Source organism: Haemaphysalis longicornis, unplaced genomic scaffold (assembly GCF_048455015.1).
Source record: "Haemaphysalis longicornis isolate Haplotype H1 unplaced genomic scaffold, Haemaphysalis longicornis Haplotype H1 scaffold_5, whole genome shotgun sequence".
In the NCBI taxonomy this organism is placed as follows: domain Eukaryota; kingdom Metazoa; phylum Arthropoda; class Arachnida; order Ixodida; family Ixodidae; genus Haemaphysalis; species Haemaphysalis longicornis.
This window is the reverse complement of record NW_027526385.1, coordinates 67,584,112-67,600,443: the sequence shown is the minus strand read 5'-3', so window position 1 is coordinate 67,600,443 and position 16,332 is coordinate 67,584,112. Positions and strand designations below refer to the sequence as shown.

The following is a 16,332-nucleotide window of genomic DNA, read 5'->3' as shown; positions in this document are numbered from 1 at the left end:
GTGTGGCTCTACCAGGGTCCGGTGAGTTAAGCTACGACGACAAGGCGGCCCCTAAGGTGCTCTGCACTTAGAAGAGAATGTCGCGCTCTCACCACAGAGGTCGATGACATCTGCAGCGTGTCGATGAACCCGTCCAGCAGATTGGCCAGGAACAAGAAGAAGCCCTCTTTCTCACGGAGCCGGCTTACGGCCTCCTCCACGGCCTCTTCCAAGGCGTAGAACTTGACGAGCCGCACGCAGGACAGGGTGTCGGTCATCTTCCCTAGCCGCTGGTCGCGGTATCGGACTATGCGGCCCTGTTGAGAGGCGTACATAATCCTCTTTCAACAAGTGAAATACGAGCTTCGACTTTATTAAGCGAAAGCTTTTTTAGTAGGACCGCTGGCGCCCTGTTAAAAAAATTGGCTGTGGCTTAACTCATTTATGCCTGGGTGTGCGTAGCGGGAGGTGCGGTTAATGTTATTGTTTAGCTTGGTTCTCTGTACGGTTACGACGCTTCTCGAGGCGTGCGGCTCATTTTTCCTCCGTCTCCTCGGCTCGCTGCCTCTTCTTGGTTTCGTTCCGACGGCAAAGCCTGACGACGAATCCCACCAAGGCGCCCCTTCTATATTTTCATTTTTTAATTTTTTCTTTTTCTTTCCTTTTTTTTTTTACTTTTGGTGCGGCGAGCGGCGCTGCCAGCTGCCAGCTGCGGCGGCCAGGGAATCGCTACGTTCCCTAGCCGCCGCTGGTTCCCTAGGAATTGCTGCCAGCTAGGGAACCGAGGTGCGGGCACCGGTCAACCGAAACGGCGAGAATACGGCCATTGTAGCTCTCGCTACAAAATAATGCATTTTCTCATAGACCGGTTGGTAGACCGAAGAGATCTAATAAGGACTCTGGACACACGGCGTGTGCGCGGAACTGGGCTTCCACGGCGTCAAAATGGTTGCTTGGAAATTGCGAAAAAGGAATGACATTGCACACATCGATCATGAAGAACGAGCACAATGTATATCTTTATTTCATAAACCACGTATCGGTATAGCCAGTATTCAATGGCGTGGAATGCATGCAGGCAACCATGCGAGTGCGCCGCCATATTTGTGGCCAAGCGTCTGTTGCCAAGGTGACGTTGTGCGAACGGCCCGCAGATTGGGCACCCCTCTTCTCCTCCATGCCTTCATGGCAGCGAGGCAGGCCGCGGGCCGCGACGTGACCTTGTGTTTCCGTGCAAGGCGTGTGCGAGTTATTCGATAGTTAGTTGTGCCGCAACAGCATTGGTTACGCGAAAAGTCACGATTCCGCTCATGAGTGTGCCAACCTTATCTGCAATTCAACCCCAACCTCCGCGCACACCAACGAGCGAGTGCGAGTCGGTCGTGGCACAAAGGTTTGAACGTGAGTGCAGTGGTCCGTTTGACAGGAGGAACTGCATCATTTCCAAACTGTCGCCCACTGAAGGCAAAATAATACCTCGACGCCAAGTGCTGTTGAGTGCAGCACAGTACGATCTACATATCGCCAACGCGTATGAAGTAGCCGCCGCAGATCAGCTCAGCTGGATTGTCAGCCGCCGCGCTCTAACGTCAGACGTGAGTTGTTTTGCCGAGTGTGAAACGTTTAGCGCACAAGAAAGCCAGCGCTAAATCGGTGTACGCGTGAACCACTTCTCCAAGGAAATTATTCGGTTTTTGTACTCAACCACGTATTAGAGGGCACTTAGCGTCGTGGATGCGGTGCGGGTGCACTTGCGTCGACATCCGCGGCGGCAGCCACCAACTGCAGCGTCGGACTTATGTTGCTTATACGCGCCGTTCGCAGCCGCGGTTGCATCCTCCGTGGATTCGAAGTGCTCGAGGGTAGGTAGAGCGCGAACACATAATGTGAGTGCGTATAATATTATATCTGTTGACGCCACTACCGATAATCGGATTGAAACGCAGCAGACGATGTACGCTGGTGTTTTTTTTTTCGAGATGCGGGCGCAAAGCGCATGCGCTGGCACGGTGCCCACCGACATGGCGGTTTTCAGTGTTGCCAGGCGGAGAAATCGCCCGATAAACTTTTAAATTAATAACCGCCTATAGATTTAGATCGTTCGTGGATGCGTTTACTTGGTGCGCGAAAAATCGTCGCATGTGTTCGTTCTTCGTTCGCGATTTGAGTCTTTGGAGGGTTGACGATCGATTACGATCGATTTGAAGCGCTATCAGAGAAGGTTGGGTGCTCTTTCAGCGAAAGGTTTGACGCACGTCTAACGCAGTTTCGATGTGAAAAAGGTTTCGTGCTTCTCTGGAGAGAGAGAGAGAGAGAGAGAACGCCTTTAATGAAAGCTGAAGAGGTCAGCCCCACTAACGGTAGGGCTTGCTGCTCCAGATGGAGTGAATACAGTGAGGTGACAGCGAAAAATAGAGAAAAAAAGAAAAGGAAAGAAAGAAAGGGGGATGGAGAGTGTTAAGTTCGGGCTCCGCATGTAATTAATGCAGGCCGCCGGTGGCCCATGTATTGGCGTCGCCTCCGCTGGTAGCTACTTTCCCGTGTCCCTTTCATGTAGCCGCACGGACGCCAAGTTTGGAGCCGCGGAGAGCTGTTGTGCCCGTCCTTTTGTGTGTCAAAAGACGGGGGCGCTTGGCCTAAGTACGTCTGTCGCGTCGAAGGTGGCGGGGTCATTCGGCATAACAAGCTGACGGGAAGCCAGGTTATCGTATCTCTTAGTGTTGAAAGCGCGCGCGGTGTAAGTTTGGAAATCTTCGACTCCGGCGGCGGCGTGGGTCGTTGACGGGTCAATCGCCTCGGAGACCACCGAGTGGGCCTGAAGCGCGTCTTCCGGTGCGACTGGCGGCAGGCCGCGGCGCCCTTCGTCTGGGAGGGAATTAGCAACCCTCATTGTCCTGCGCGTCGCGGAACAATGGGGCGTCGCGGGAGGCGCCGCGCGGAGGGAGGTCAGCCGCGCGAGGACCGCTCCGGGCCCTCGGCTTGGCTGTTGTTTGTGCAGATGCCGCCCGCTGAACGTAATGGATGGTTCACTTTAGGCCGCAGATGTCCTGTATTTTCTGGCCGGGTGTAACAGCGTGCGTAGGAAACGCACTTTGAGTGCATAAGAGAGAGAGGGTTGGGTCACGTGACCGCAGGTGGGGACACATGTGTGATTGGCTGGTTCCTGTGGCCAATCAACGGGTTTCTATTAATTGTTTAAAGGGTTTTTCTCTCTTTCTTGTACGCCCCTGTGATGACTCGCATCTCCCAGCCGCAACAACGCGCAAGCAGACGACGGAAATAAGCCGACGGTGGAAGAGAAGAGGACGACGAGCGGGTCCACGCGGGGCGCGGAGCACGAGAAGAGAGTGTGCCGGCAGTGACCGCGGACGGGACAGCGCAAGGATTCCTCTCGGGAGGCGGTTCGAGGGCAGGCCAGGAGCGTTCGCGCGCCGTGCTCCGAGAATCGTCCCGGGAGCTGTTCCGGGACTCCTCTGCTGCAACGAGGGGTGCCTGTTCCCGCTGGCGAGATCCCGAGGCGTGATCCGGGCCGAGGTTCGGGGCGAGGCCTAGAGTGGCCAGGCACGAGCGCGGGCATCGGTGTTCCGACCAGGGGCCTCTGAGTCTTAAAAGGCGGCACCGAGAAAGTGTACCGCCACGTCTCCGGAACACCGGCACCCTACACGGGGAGCGCTCAACACGTACTACCGACGTCATTCCGCCCAGCGTCGAATAGACTAGACGTGAGCGTATCGCCTCCTTTGTTTTCCCCTCTGCTCGAACTTTGGTTCGGACTTCAGTGTTATAGCCATTCCTCCGCGTGGCGCGTGTGCTACTTTTTGTTGCCAATCAGGTCGCCAGTTCTTTTCCCCAGTGTTTGTGTGTCCTCAGAAGAATATATGTTTTTTTAGTTGTTCTCGACCCATGGCGTCACCCGTCGTTGATCCTCCTCCGCGAGCCACACGCCCGCCTGCTTAACACGCGGCCTCACAATTTCTGGCGTCCGCGACAGGACGCGTGCTCGAATTCCATCTAGAGACTAAGCAGGCAAGAGGGTGTGGCAAGCGAGGATGGAACTAGAAAAGTTGATGTCCATTGGGAAGGAGCTAGGACTGTCCGGACCAGCTCTAAAAGAATGGATTGACGAGGAACGCATAAAAGAAAGGGACCGGCGCGCAACTGAACGCGAGGCGGCTAAAGAAGCGGCAATACTAGCCCAGAAGACAGAGTCCGAGACCAGAGCGCGCATTGAGGCTGAACGTGCCATGCTAGAACTGAGGCTGCGGCTTCAGGAAGGGTCGCAGAGTTCTAATGATGTGGGAGGCCACACTGCGACTAATGCAGCACAAGGCGTCCACAGCCCTCACAAGTTCATTCCTGCCTTCAACGAGGATCGAGATGAGCTTGACGCCTACATCCAGCGTTTTGAGAGGGTGGCAACCAGTCAAGGGTGGCCCTCAGACAAGTGGGCGCTGTCCCTACACTTGTGCTTGACTGGTGAAGCTCTTAGTGCCGTTGGTCGCATGTCTTCTGAGGATGCCATGAATTACCCTAAACTAAAGCAGACCCTACTACAGAGGTTCAGATACACCGAGGAGGGCTACAGGTGCAAGTTTAGGGAATCCCAGCCACAGGACTCGGAGACAGGCCGTCAATTTGCGGGCCGCCTACTCGGCTACTTTGACAATTGGCAGGAGCTGGCCAAAACGGAGCAGACGTATGCCGCGCTCCGAGACAAAATGGTGGCCGAGCAATTTCTCGACAGGTGTCACGAGAAGCTAGCCATTTTCCTCAAAGAGAGGGGCTACAAAGACCTGGACCAGCTAGTCGAAGCAGCTGACCAGTACCTCGAAGCTCAAGGTCTCAACAACTTGGCAAGAAGTCGAGAAGACGAGAGGGGCAGGCCACCTGAAGTTGACAAGCCTCCTGACCAGCAGGACCGTAAGGCGAGGCCTTACTGCTTGCTATGTAATAAGCAGGGCCATTGGCCAGCTGACTGTTGGACGAAGTCGACGTCTCCTGGTTCCAGCCATGCCATCAAGAAGAATGCCTTCTGCTTGAGGGGCCGTAATCTCGGACACCAGGCTGAAGCTGGCGCCAACCTGCCCAAGAACCAGGGCCAAGCAGCAGGTTCATTGCCTGGACCCAATTCCTTTGCGATGGAAGCGCCGACCAAGACTCAACGACGCCACGCTCCGCCAGAGCATCACTGCGGAAACAGACGCAAGGTGTCTCAGGAAGAGAACCCGGTATTAGCAAGCACGGTTCTTGTAGAAGGCAGCACCCGGGTCCCAGCAGAACTGCGTGGTCGGAACCTGCCATTTTCTTCGCCAGCTGTAGGAGGATCGAAGTCCCACAGTGGCGTCTACGCATCAAAAAGCGAGGCTCCAAGAACAATGCCGCAGGTACCTGCCGTTGCTGACAGCCCCTGCACTATCACCTCTGCTGACTTATGTGCGCTACAGCAGCAAGACCCTTCTCTCCGAAAGTTTTTCGGCAAGGTCGGCAGAAAGGTGACATTCAACGGAGCGGTGATCGAGTTCGGGAAGACTGCTGGTATTCTTTACTGACGGCATCAGTTTGCCTCCGGAAAAGAAAGAAAGCAAATCGTCGTCCCCCAGGATCTACGCGGCATCGTCTTGGATAAGGCCCATCAAGGAACCCTCGGAAGTCACAGGGGTATCAAGCGAACTATGGAGCGCGTCTGCAAGGACTTCTACTGGCCTGGGATGAAAGCTGACGCTGCAGGCTTCGTAAAGTCGTGTCACACTTGTCAGAGCGCTGCGCCTATATACCGAGTAGCCACGAGAGATCGTGCCAGGGACCGAATCATTTCGGCGTGTTGCCATCGACGTGGTCGTCCACCTCTTGCCCAGCGCCTAGAAGAGAAACCCCTCCACAGGTTTCAAGATGCCACACGCACCCAACAACGAAGTTGCGGGTGTGTCATTTCCTCTAACTCCTGTACTACCACCGACTGCTCGTGCCGATTAACCTGTACATTTCCCACCCACTGACAGAGTAGGCACGGAAGGGGGCACCTTTGTGCAACTTTTTAAGTAGACAGTTTAGTCTACAGTGTTTTTAAGAGTGGCAAACGCTGTTTCTTTTGTTGGTTTCCCTTTCATTGGGCTAGAGACTGTTTTGGACTGTTTCGGACAGTACTCTTGTCGTGGTGCTAGAAAGTCTGGCACGAAAGAACGTGCTTCAGTGCCATATGTCTCGTCGCGGCCGTGCTAACATTATGTGCCGAGTTTTGTTTGTCCCAAACAAACCTCTCGGGAAGGGGGGTGAATGTGATGACTCGCATCTCCCGGCCGCAACAACGCGCAAGCAGACGACGGAAATAAGCCGACGGTGGAAGAGAAGAGGACGACGAGCGGGTCCACGCGGGGCGCGGAGCACGAGAAGGGAGTGTGCCGGCAGTGACCGCGGACGGGACAGCGCAAGGATTCCTCTCGGGAGGCGGTTCGAGGGCAGGCCAGGAGCGTTCGCGCGCCGTGCTCCGAGAATCGTCCCGGGAGCTGTTCCGGGACTCCTCTGCTGCAACGAGGGGTGCCTGTTCCCGCTGGCGAGATCCCGAGGCGTGATCCGGGCCGAGGTTCGGGGCGAGGCCTAGAGTGGCCAGGCACGAGCGCGGGCATCGGTGTTCCGACCAGGGGCCTCTGAGTCTTAAAAGGCGGCACCGAGAAAGTGTACCGCCACGTCTCCGGACCACCGGCACCCTACACGGGGAGCGCTCAACACGTACTACCGACGTCATTCCGCCCAGCGTCGAATAGACTAGACGTGAGCGTATCGCCTCCTTTGTTTTCCCCTCTGCTCGAACTTTGGTTCGCACTTCAGTGTTATAGCCATTCCTCCGCGTGGCGCGTGTGCTACTTTTTGTTGCCAATCAGGTCGCCAGTTCTTTTCCCCAGTGTTTGTGTGTCCTCAGAAGAATATATGTTTTTTTAGTTGTTCTCGACCCATGGCGTCACCCGTCGTTGATCCTCCTCCGCGAGCCACACGCCCGCCTGCTTAACACGCGGCCTTACAGCCCCCTTTTTGGAGGCGGGGTTTTTGTTATCAAAACCGGAGTGTTGGGTTTTCTCGGAGGTCGGTCGAGAGGGGATCTAGTTTAGTATAGATCTCGGCCGAACAGGCTGCTGCGGTCAGAGTGACAATGTAACCGTCACTCTGACCTGATGTAAAGTTGGAGTTTTGTAAATAATGTAAATAAACCTAATATCTAGCAAGGAAGGCAGTCCTCATCCCTCACCCGCTCCAAGCATCGGTCGTCGGTCATCGGAGCGAGTCGAGATCGTCCTCTCGGCTCGCGCATCAAAAGAACATCACTATTTCGCCTCCATCAGTTCGCCAAGAAGATGGAGAGGCGAAATTTAACTGGCGCAGTCGACAGGATGACCACGACCATCGGCTGGAGCTGGTGGGGCATTCCCGAGAGACTCCTTCAAAGCAAGGTTCGGCTCCGACCAAAGACGAGCCAGACTCCAAGCATCGACGGGGCGACACCTCAGCGGGAGGCCTCGTGAGTTTCGGCTCAGTGCGGCAGCAGCCGCGATTCAACGGCAACGAGGCGACACCTCAGCGGGAGGCCTCGTGGGCTCTGGCCCAGGGCGGCGTAAGCCGCGGTTCAACGGGGCGACACCTCAGCGGGAGGCCTCGGGGGCTCTGGCCCAGGGCGGCGTAAGCCGCGTTTCAACGGGGCGACACCTCAGCGGGAGGCCTCGTGGGCTCTGGCCCAGAGCGGCGTAAGCCGCGGTTCAACGAGGCGACACCTCAGCGGGAGGCCTCGTGGGCTCTGGCCCAGGGCGGCGTAAGCCGCGGTTCAACGGGGCGACACCTCAGCGGGAGGCCTCGTGGGCTCTGGCCCAGGGCGGCGTAAGCCGCGGTTCAACAGGGCGACACCTCAGCGGTAGGCTTCGGGGGCTCTGGCCCAGGGCGGCGTAAGCCGCGGTTCAACAGGGCGACACCTCAGCGGGAGGCCTCGTGAGCTCTGGCCCAGGGCGGCGTAAGCCGCGGTTCAACAGGGCGACACCTCAGCGGGAGGCCTCGTGGGCTCTGGCCCAGAATGGCGTAAGCCGCGGTTCAACGAGGCGACACCTCAGCGGGAGGCCTCGTGAGCTCTGGCCCAGGGCGGCGTAAGCCGCGGTTTAACGGGGCGACACCTCAGCGGGAGGCCTCGGGGGCTCTGGCCCAGGGCGGCGTAAGCCGCGTTTCAACGGGGCGACACCTCAGCGGGAGGCCTCGTGGGCTCTGGCCCAGAGCGGCGTAAGCCGCGGTTCAACGAGGCGACACCTCAGCGGGAGGCCTCGTGGGCTCTGGCCCAGGGCGGCGTAAGCCGCGGTTCAACGGGGCAACACCTCAGCGGGAGGCCTCGTGGGCTCTGGCCCAGGGCGGCGTAAGCCGCGGTTCAACAGGGCGACACCTCAGCGGGAGGCCTCGGGGGCTCTGGCCCAGAATGGCGTAAGCCGCGGTTCAACGAGGCGACACCTCAGCGGGAGGCCTCGTGGGCTCTGGCTTAGGGCGGCGTAAGCCGCGGTTCAACGGGGCGACACCTCAGCGGGAGGCCTCGGGGGCTCTGGCCCAGGGCGGCGTAAGCCGCGTTTCAACGGGGCGACACCTCAGCGGGAGGCCTCGTGGGCTCTGGCCCAGAGCGGCGTAAGCCGCGGTTCAACGAGGCGACACCTCAGCGGGAAGCCTCGTGGGCTCTGGCCCAGGGCGGCGTAAGCCGCGGTTCAACGGGGCAACACCTCAGCGGGAGGCCTCGTGGGCTCTGGCCCAGGGTGGCGTAAGCCGCGGTTCAACAGGGCGACACCTCAGCGGGAGGCCTCGGGGGCTCTGGCCCAGGGCGGCGTAAGCTGCGGTTCAACGGGGCGCCACCTCAGCGGTAGGCCTCGTGGGCTCTGGCCTAGGGCGGCGTAAGCCGCGGTTCAACGGGGCGACACCTCAGCGGGAGGCCTCATGGGCTCTGGCCCAGGGAGCACGCCCCATCCCAGCGGCGAGAGCGGCGCATCGGGTCCACGAGCGGCTGCACCAGTGACACTGCGACCCGGCCGAACCCGGAGCGGGCACAGGTGGGCCCTGACTTACTTTCTCCGGGTTCACCATGGCCACTATGCTAACGGGATGTCGCGGCACCGACCGAAAGGTTAGTGCCATTGTGCTCGAGATTGAGGAGTTGAGAGCGGAGATAGCTCTCAAAAATGCCCAGCACGCTTTAGAAAAAGCAAGGCTAGCGGGTAGCCGGGGCGCGGGTAGCCCGTCCGCATGGGCAGCTGAAGAGCTTAGCGCTCAATTAGCCCAAGGGCGAGCTGAGATCGCTTATAAAAAAGCGAAGCTTCGCAAGATTGGTGGCCTCGAAGAGGACGCCAATGTTTTCACGGTGTTTGTTCCCTCGTGGGCGCTTCGAGCGCCACAGGATGAGGAGAGTGGGAATGTAGTGGAGGTGGCCGAAGCCACCCCAGTTGTTGAGCGACACCGTAGCATTCCCACTGCTACCGATGAGATCGTGGAATCTCGCGCGGCAGATGTCTTAGCTGCAGCGATTCTTTCTGTGGCGGCGGGCAATGTTGCCGTGGCCGCGCAGGGAATTGTCGAGAGCAGCACCGCCCCATGCGCCGAGGATGAGCTAATTCAGAGATCGAGCGAAGCTGCAGAAAGCATTCTCATCTCGGAGGAGGCAGAGGAAGCGCAGGGGTCGGGCAGGGGCAGCGGATCAGTGCGCCGAATTGTGGAGCTTCCATGCGCGAAGCATGAATGCGCAGGGGGTCCGCGGCGTCTTGCGCGTAGGTCGATTCCGACAGGCCCAAGAACGCGGAAGGCGGGGGCAGAGGTGGCGGCGCAGGTGCGACATCGTCGTACGCGCTACCGCCGAGTAGGGTGTTCCTTTTCTCCCGGGAGCAGAGGACACCGCGAGCCAAACCAGGGTTCGTGTAGAATCAGCTGGTGGCGCACAAAACGGAATAAGCTTCCGTGCGACGGTCGGTGTGTGCCACCGTGGAAGGAGGTGTACGCGCTGAATAGTATGCAGTGCGAGACAGGGACGGTTCAGTGTTGTTTGCCGCACACTTAGTTGTTAGCGTTTTGCGTTTTTTTTCTGTTTTTTTATGTGTAGGGTTCGCCCAGACGAGCGTTATTGTTAGTTTTACCTGTATTGTAGTTCTTCCCCTTGTTAGTTTTTTTTGTTTGTGCATGTGTTGGTTGCGTTCAGCTGTCGTAAGTCGTGTGATTTGCGAGTAGCGCAGCATGGCGGTCTTAACCCTGTCTTCTTGAGGTCTAGAGCCGCTGTTGCAGCGCGGTAGGGAGTTTACCTCTGGGCACAAAGGCGAGTGTCTCTCATTATTTGCGCTCGTTGGCATGTGGTCATGGTGGGCCATGGAATGTGCAGGTAGGGCCCCCTTGTGGCGCTTGGGTGCGAACTAGTGTCTGAAGTACTGAAAAGTGAACCTTCAGTACATAGAATGTGGACGGCAAGTGAACCGCAACCGGGGCGAACAATCTGTGTCGCATTCTGGAAGAACTGGCGTCCGCGAGTGCGTGAAGAGAACTTTCTTTAAACGTTTTGTTATTGGTACAGGAGTAGCCTCATTTTGAGCGTTTGGGTTTTGTTCGGGTGTTGTTTTTTTCTTTCATTAGAGTGAAAGAATGTTCCTACATGCGCTGAACGGTTAAGGATGGATGGCGTCATTCATGCAGTTGTCAAGTTGTAACATTTATACCCTTCGTGGGGTTGGTTGCCTTTAATGGTAGAGGGTGCCACGAGTTTGTTCTCACGGGCCCTGTAGTTGAGCGCCTTCGTTTATTGTTTGATGTTGCGCAAGCCATGGCTAGGCAAAGGCACTGAGGATGCCGTGTTGTATCCGTTTTTGGTGCAGTTTTCCGGCGCGTTGTGCTGTTTGGGTTGGTGTGCTTGCGTAACGGCTTGAGTGTGTTTTTTTTAGTTCTGGCTCTGCAGTAAGACATAACCTGCAGGAGAGTTAATGTTGTACGTACAGCTAGTGTACGGACAACATTCTTAGTGCGGAGGTGTTAAGTTCGGGCTCCGCATGTAATTAATGCAGGCCGCCGGTGGCCCATGTATTGGCGTCGCCTCCGCTGGTAGCTACTTTCCCGTGTCCCTTTCATGTAGCCGCACGGACGCCAAGTTCGGAGCCGCGGAGAGCTGTTGTGCCCGTCCTTTTGTGTGTCAAAAGACGGGGGCGCTTGGCCTAAGTACGTCTGTCGCGTCGAAGGTGGCGGGGTCATTCGGCATAACAAGCTGACGGGAAGCCAGGTTATCGTATCTCTTAGTGTTGAAAGCGCGCGCGGTGTAAGTTTGGAAATCTTCGACTCCGGCGTCGGCGTGGGTCGTTGACGGGTCAATCGATTCGGAGACCACCGAGTGGGCCTGAAGCGCGTCTTCCGGTGCGACTGGCGGCAGGCCGCGGCGCCCTTCGTCTGGGAGGGAATTAGCAACCCTCATTGTCCTGCGCGTCGCGGAACAATGGGGGCGTCGCGGGAGGCGCCGCGCGGAGGGAGGTCAGCCGCGCGAGGACCGCTCCGGGCCCTCGGCTTGGCTGTTGTTTGTGCAGATGCCGCCCGCTGAACGTAATGGATGGTTCACTTTAGGCCGCAGATGTCCTGTATTTTCTGGCCGGGTGTAACAGCGTGCGTAGGAAACGCACTTTGAGTGCATAAGAGAGAGAGGGTTGGGTCACGTGACCGCAGGTGGGGACACATGTGTGATTGGCTGGTTCCTGTGGCCAATCAATGGGTTTCTAATAATTGTTTAAAGGGTTTTTCTCTCTTTCTTGTACGTCCCCTTTTTGGAGGCGGGGTTTTTGTTATCAAAACCGGAGTGTTGGGTTTTCTCGGAGGTCGGTCGAGAGGGGATCTAGTTTAGTATAGATCTCGGCCGAACAGGCTTCTGCGGTCAGAGTGACAATGTAACCGTCACTCTGACCTGATGTAAAGTTGGAGTTTTGTAAATAATGTAAATAAACCTAATATCTAGCAAGGAAGGCAGTCCTCATCCCTCACCCGCTCCAAGCATCGGTCGTCGGTCATCGGAGAGAGTCGAGATCGTCCTCTCGGCTTGCGCATCAAAAGAACATCACTGTTTCGCCTCCATCAGTTCGCCAAGAAGATGGAGAGGCGAAATTTAACTGAGAGGGAGAGGGGAAATGCACACATATACACAATGTATATGCTCAGAGGGTTCACAGAACCTCTTCTAGCCCTGTTTCCGCAAGAAACAGGGCTAGAAGATGTTCTGTGAGAAGCAGTGTTTTTGTACCCAGCACTCCCTCATCACGATTTCGCCACGGTCCAAGGAAGTGTGAGGGTTCTAGAGAACCTCCGCGTCGTAGTCGCACAAGTGCCTTCGATGCTGTTGCCCGATGACTGGCATATCGCGAGCAGTGGCTTAAAATGTGCCTGATGTTGTCGGTAGTAGAGCACACACTGTACACAATGTCGACTCTACCCAGCCCAGCTTAAACAAGCAGCTTCGGGTGTATGCAACGTTAAGTCGCAGCCGGTGTAGCACGCCTTCAGTGCGCTTTGCAGACCCCGTGGATGCGGGAAATCGCACTGAGGGTTTACAGCATGAAGAGGCGCATAACTGCTCAGAGGATCCTGCCAAGCCGACAGCTGGAGTTGCCGTCCTAGGTCGATTGCAGCTGCTTTGCTATCCTCGTTGGGAAACGGGATTCCAACGGTGAAGTTGAGGTCGTGGGCTTCTCTGGCGACCGCATCGGAGCTCTTGTTGCCCGTTATACCAGAATGACCTGGTATCCACTGAAGGAAAATTTCATGTCCTTCGCGCACCGCACTTGAAAATATTTCGTTCATATCGCAGACAAGTTGGTTGCGACAATCAGGCGGCTTATTTAGTAGTTGCAAGGCTGGCCGGGAATCGGAAAGAATTACCCACCGCCGAGCAGGACTTCCGCTTTGTAAAGAAGTGCTGCTCTGACAGCTGCTAGCTCAGTTGCTGTGGAGGATGTTCTGTGGCTGAGCTTTTCTTTAATGGACCGTCCCGCTGACGGAATCCATACGCCGATTGCTGAAGAGGCCGAAGTCACGGATCCATCCGTGTACACTTCGATGTGGTCTGGATAACGGGTTTGGATATGCGCCAGGACAAAATATGTCAAGGCAGATGCGGACATAGACGACTTTTTGCCTATTCCAGGTACGGTGGTGCACACAACCCATGCCGCGTGCAACCACAGTGGAGTAGTAGGCAGCTTGGGTCGGTGGTAATTGGACGGCAGGACGTGCACCACGCGAGGTGCAGGAGCGGCCGCCAGTGGATGAGCGACGCATCGAGAAACATGTCGAAGGCCAGTACGGAGCAATTCATGTGAGCGGAGAGTGGTCGCAGAAAAGCACCTAGCCTCACATAAGGTTCCTACCGTGGAGGTGCATTTTGGAAGGCCCAGGCACGTTCACAGTGCTCGAGCTTGCAAGCATTCTAGAACCTTCAAGTTCGTCCTGGACACAGCATGTAAAGCTGGAAGGCTATATCGCAAGAGGCTTACGAAAAGCGCTTTGTACAGTCGCAAGAGTGCTGACACTGAGCAGCCCCAAGTGCTTCCTGTCATCACCCGCAAAACGTGAACAAGGAGTTGCTCCTTTAGAGCCGCCTGAAATGGGGAGCCCAGGACAACGAACGGTCAATTGTAATGCCTAGAAATTTGAGATTGCAAACATAGGGTATCTGCACGCCATTTATCTCCAGCGGGTATCGATATACATCGCGCTTGGTGAATGCCATGGCAGCGCACCTCTCAGGAGGCAGAAGCAGCCCGCAGATACTGAGGTATTTTTCAATGGCTAACAAAGCCTTATGCGCTTTTGCTAGTATGTTTCTGTGGTTCCTGCCCGAAGCCCAGATGCAGATATCGTCAGCATACACCGAGATGGGAATTCCTTGAGGTAATGCCTCTGTGATGCGGATGAGGCATATACTGAACAGTGTCGGGCTCAGAACACCACCTTGGGGGAAACCTTGCGTGATGGCATGTCGTGTCGTGTCACCGTCTTTGGTTGTCATGACATACCGATCCTTCAGGTAATCACTGATCCAGGCTTGTATTCGGCCTCGCAGTCCTACAAACGCCACCTCCCTTCTAAAGTCGCTTCTCTGGACTTTCTGAAGGAAGAGATGGTAAAGCTATTGCTTATCTTTAAAGCAGAAGGATTTTCTATGCTATAGACTTCGAAGATTCTACTCATAAATGTGGCATGTAGGCGTTTGAAAGGAATGGAGCAGCGCACTGAAAAACAAAGAACCCCACATCGCCTCCAAGCTAATACAGTAATCCCTCTTTAACTCGAACTAGAACTCGATTTGGTGAACATATTCAAGACTACTATGTCCCGATGATCCTGAATTTTTTGCCAGGCGACTTCTTTTCTATAAATAGTCGAAGTCAAATTAAAAACAGTCTGATAGAGTGTCACTTTCGCCATTAACAGTGCTTTTTTCGTCTAAATTATTTCCTTACAACTTTTGTCTGTTTGTTGGGTATCTGTAAAGTTTTGCCTCATAAAAGTGACAATTATCTGTTGGTGAATGGTTTACGACGTGTTGCTCGCTGCCGGGAACTGTCCTTCAATCCCTTGTGGCTTTGGCAGACCCGCATATGTATCTGGTTTATGCAGTCAATAGGCACTAGTATTATTATTATTATTATTATTATTATTAAACTCCGAACGTGGTTGTCTGGGCTCCACGGGCGCAACATGGCAGGCTAATGTGGTGTAAAAAAACCCAGCAGCGCACCCGGCTGGAAAACAGCAGCAGCAGCAGCCCTCCTCTCCCCCCTCCCCCATAAACCCAGGGAATGGCCAAGGAAAGCATAGATTTAAAAGCCCACCCTAATGCCGCATTCTATTGGACAGGCATTCATCGCCCATGGGCAGATCTCTAATTATAAATGCACATGTCCCGTCTTACACAAATGGCAGCCTGCAGCCTGGATGCTGGCAGGAAGAGGGTCAGTAACGCCAGCTGCCAGGCGATCACGCCTGCGACGGGAAGGGCGCCCAGCCTGGTGGCCAGCATCCACATCACGGCGGGCAGGGACAGCAGTAGGCCAGCGCATTGCGAGAACACGACGGTGGCGTTGAAGAGCTGGTCGCAATCGACGCCCACTAGGGAGACCAGGTAGCCCGCCTGGGCCTCGGACAGTGCGGAGACGCTCATCCGCGTCGTCTGTTGGGGGAGGAGGAGGTTGTAAGCGAACGAACAAGAAACCTTTTACAACGAACAACAGTGTTCAAGCAATTATAAGGCTTTTAAAGCAGATCGTTATTTCGGCAGCTCCTTGAAAATTATCTCTGCCCTGAAATCCCGCCTCAACGCACATGCTTTGGAAGACGAAGTAGCCGAAAGATGTCAGCCTTCGCGAGACCGAGGGGCACACGGTTTAAGCGATATTGTGCGATTACGTGAAATAGTTGCTCAACTCTAGTGTAGCAATCTTTTGGTCGTAAAAAGCTGAGGGCAATAGAATCACACTTGGTGGCGTTCATGTTTGAAGGTCCAGGTTGAACCATTTCCCCGACGACATTGAACGCGAAGCCACGTCTTATTACCGACGCTAACTGTGTAAGGCAGCTTTGCGGTACGCCCATGAACTTTTTAAGCAACTCGTCATGCGAGGAATATGCTGTCCTGCAATGGTGCACATACCCGAGTGCAGTTTTTGGACAATGACTGCCAAGAGATACGACAAAACGGTCTTACAGAGGTCCGCCACATCATTATTTCAGTTACAGTGGGGCTGTCCAAGAGTTTGACGAAGCCGGAATACCATGCGGGATGAAAACGTTAAGCCCGGAAATAAGGAGGCGCCCTTGAAAGCAGCGTAAAGGGTGATACACATGTGTGGAGAGCGACGCATTTAAGCCAATTCTACATGGTGCGTTTGGTCTGCGAATTCAGTAGAACGAACTTTCGCACTTGCGAATTTCGCAATGCCTGAAAATGTCGTGTACATGGTCTGCCAACGTCGAGATTTTCGCATTTCAGAGGCAAATTGTTTGCAGACTGTTGTGCCCAAGCGCCCAGCCCAAATTTGCTGCACGGGGCGACGCGCCAACAGCGGGGCCGATTCACGGCTCGTCCAAACCAGACCAAACAACCCGCGGGCGACAGACCCAAACATGCACCGCCGCAGAGTCGCCTCTCCCTGTTGCGTCGCGGCGGCTCGGCCGAATCATTCATCGGGTGAATGACCGGCAACCGACAGGCCGCTACTTGCGTGGAGGACGGCGTCGCCTTCTCTTTCCCCGTCGGGGCGGCTCGGCTGATGTAACCGCTGCGCCTCCATTCGTTGGATTTCAAACTTCGGCCAGCGAGAGTCCCGATTGGAGCGA

General features: G+C 55.7%; 1 protein-coding gene across 1 annotated transcript in view; it reads right to left on the bottom strand.

Moving 5' to 3' along the window:
- The window catches only part of LOC144139727 (ATP-binding cassette sub-family C member 2-like), a 115,252-nt gene that overhangs the window by 58,748 nt on the left and 40,172 nt on the right, over positions 1–16,332 (bottom strand). Inside the window, exons 3-4 of the mRNA XM_077672010.1 lie at positions 14,909–15,166; positions 93–296 (exon numbers count right to left, since the gene is read on the bottom strand). Coding sequence (XP_077528136.1) covers positions 93–296; positions 14,909–15,166 — 462 coding nt within the window. The remainder of the gene's footprint in view (positions 1–92; positions 297–14,908; positions 15,167–16,332) is intronic.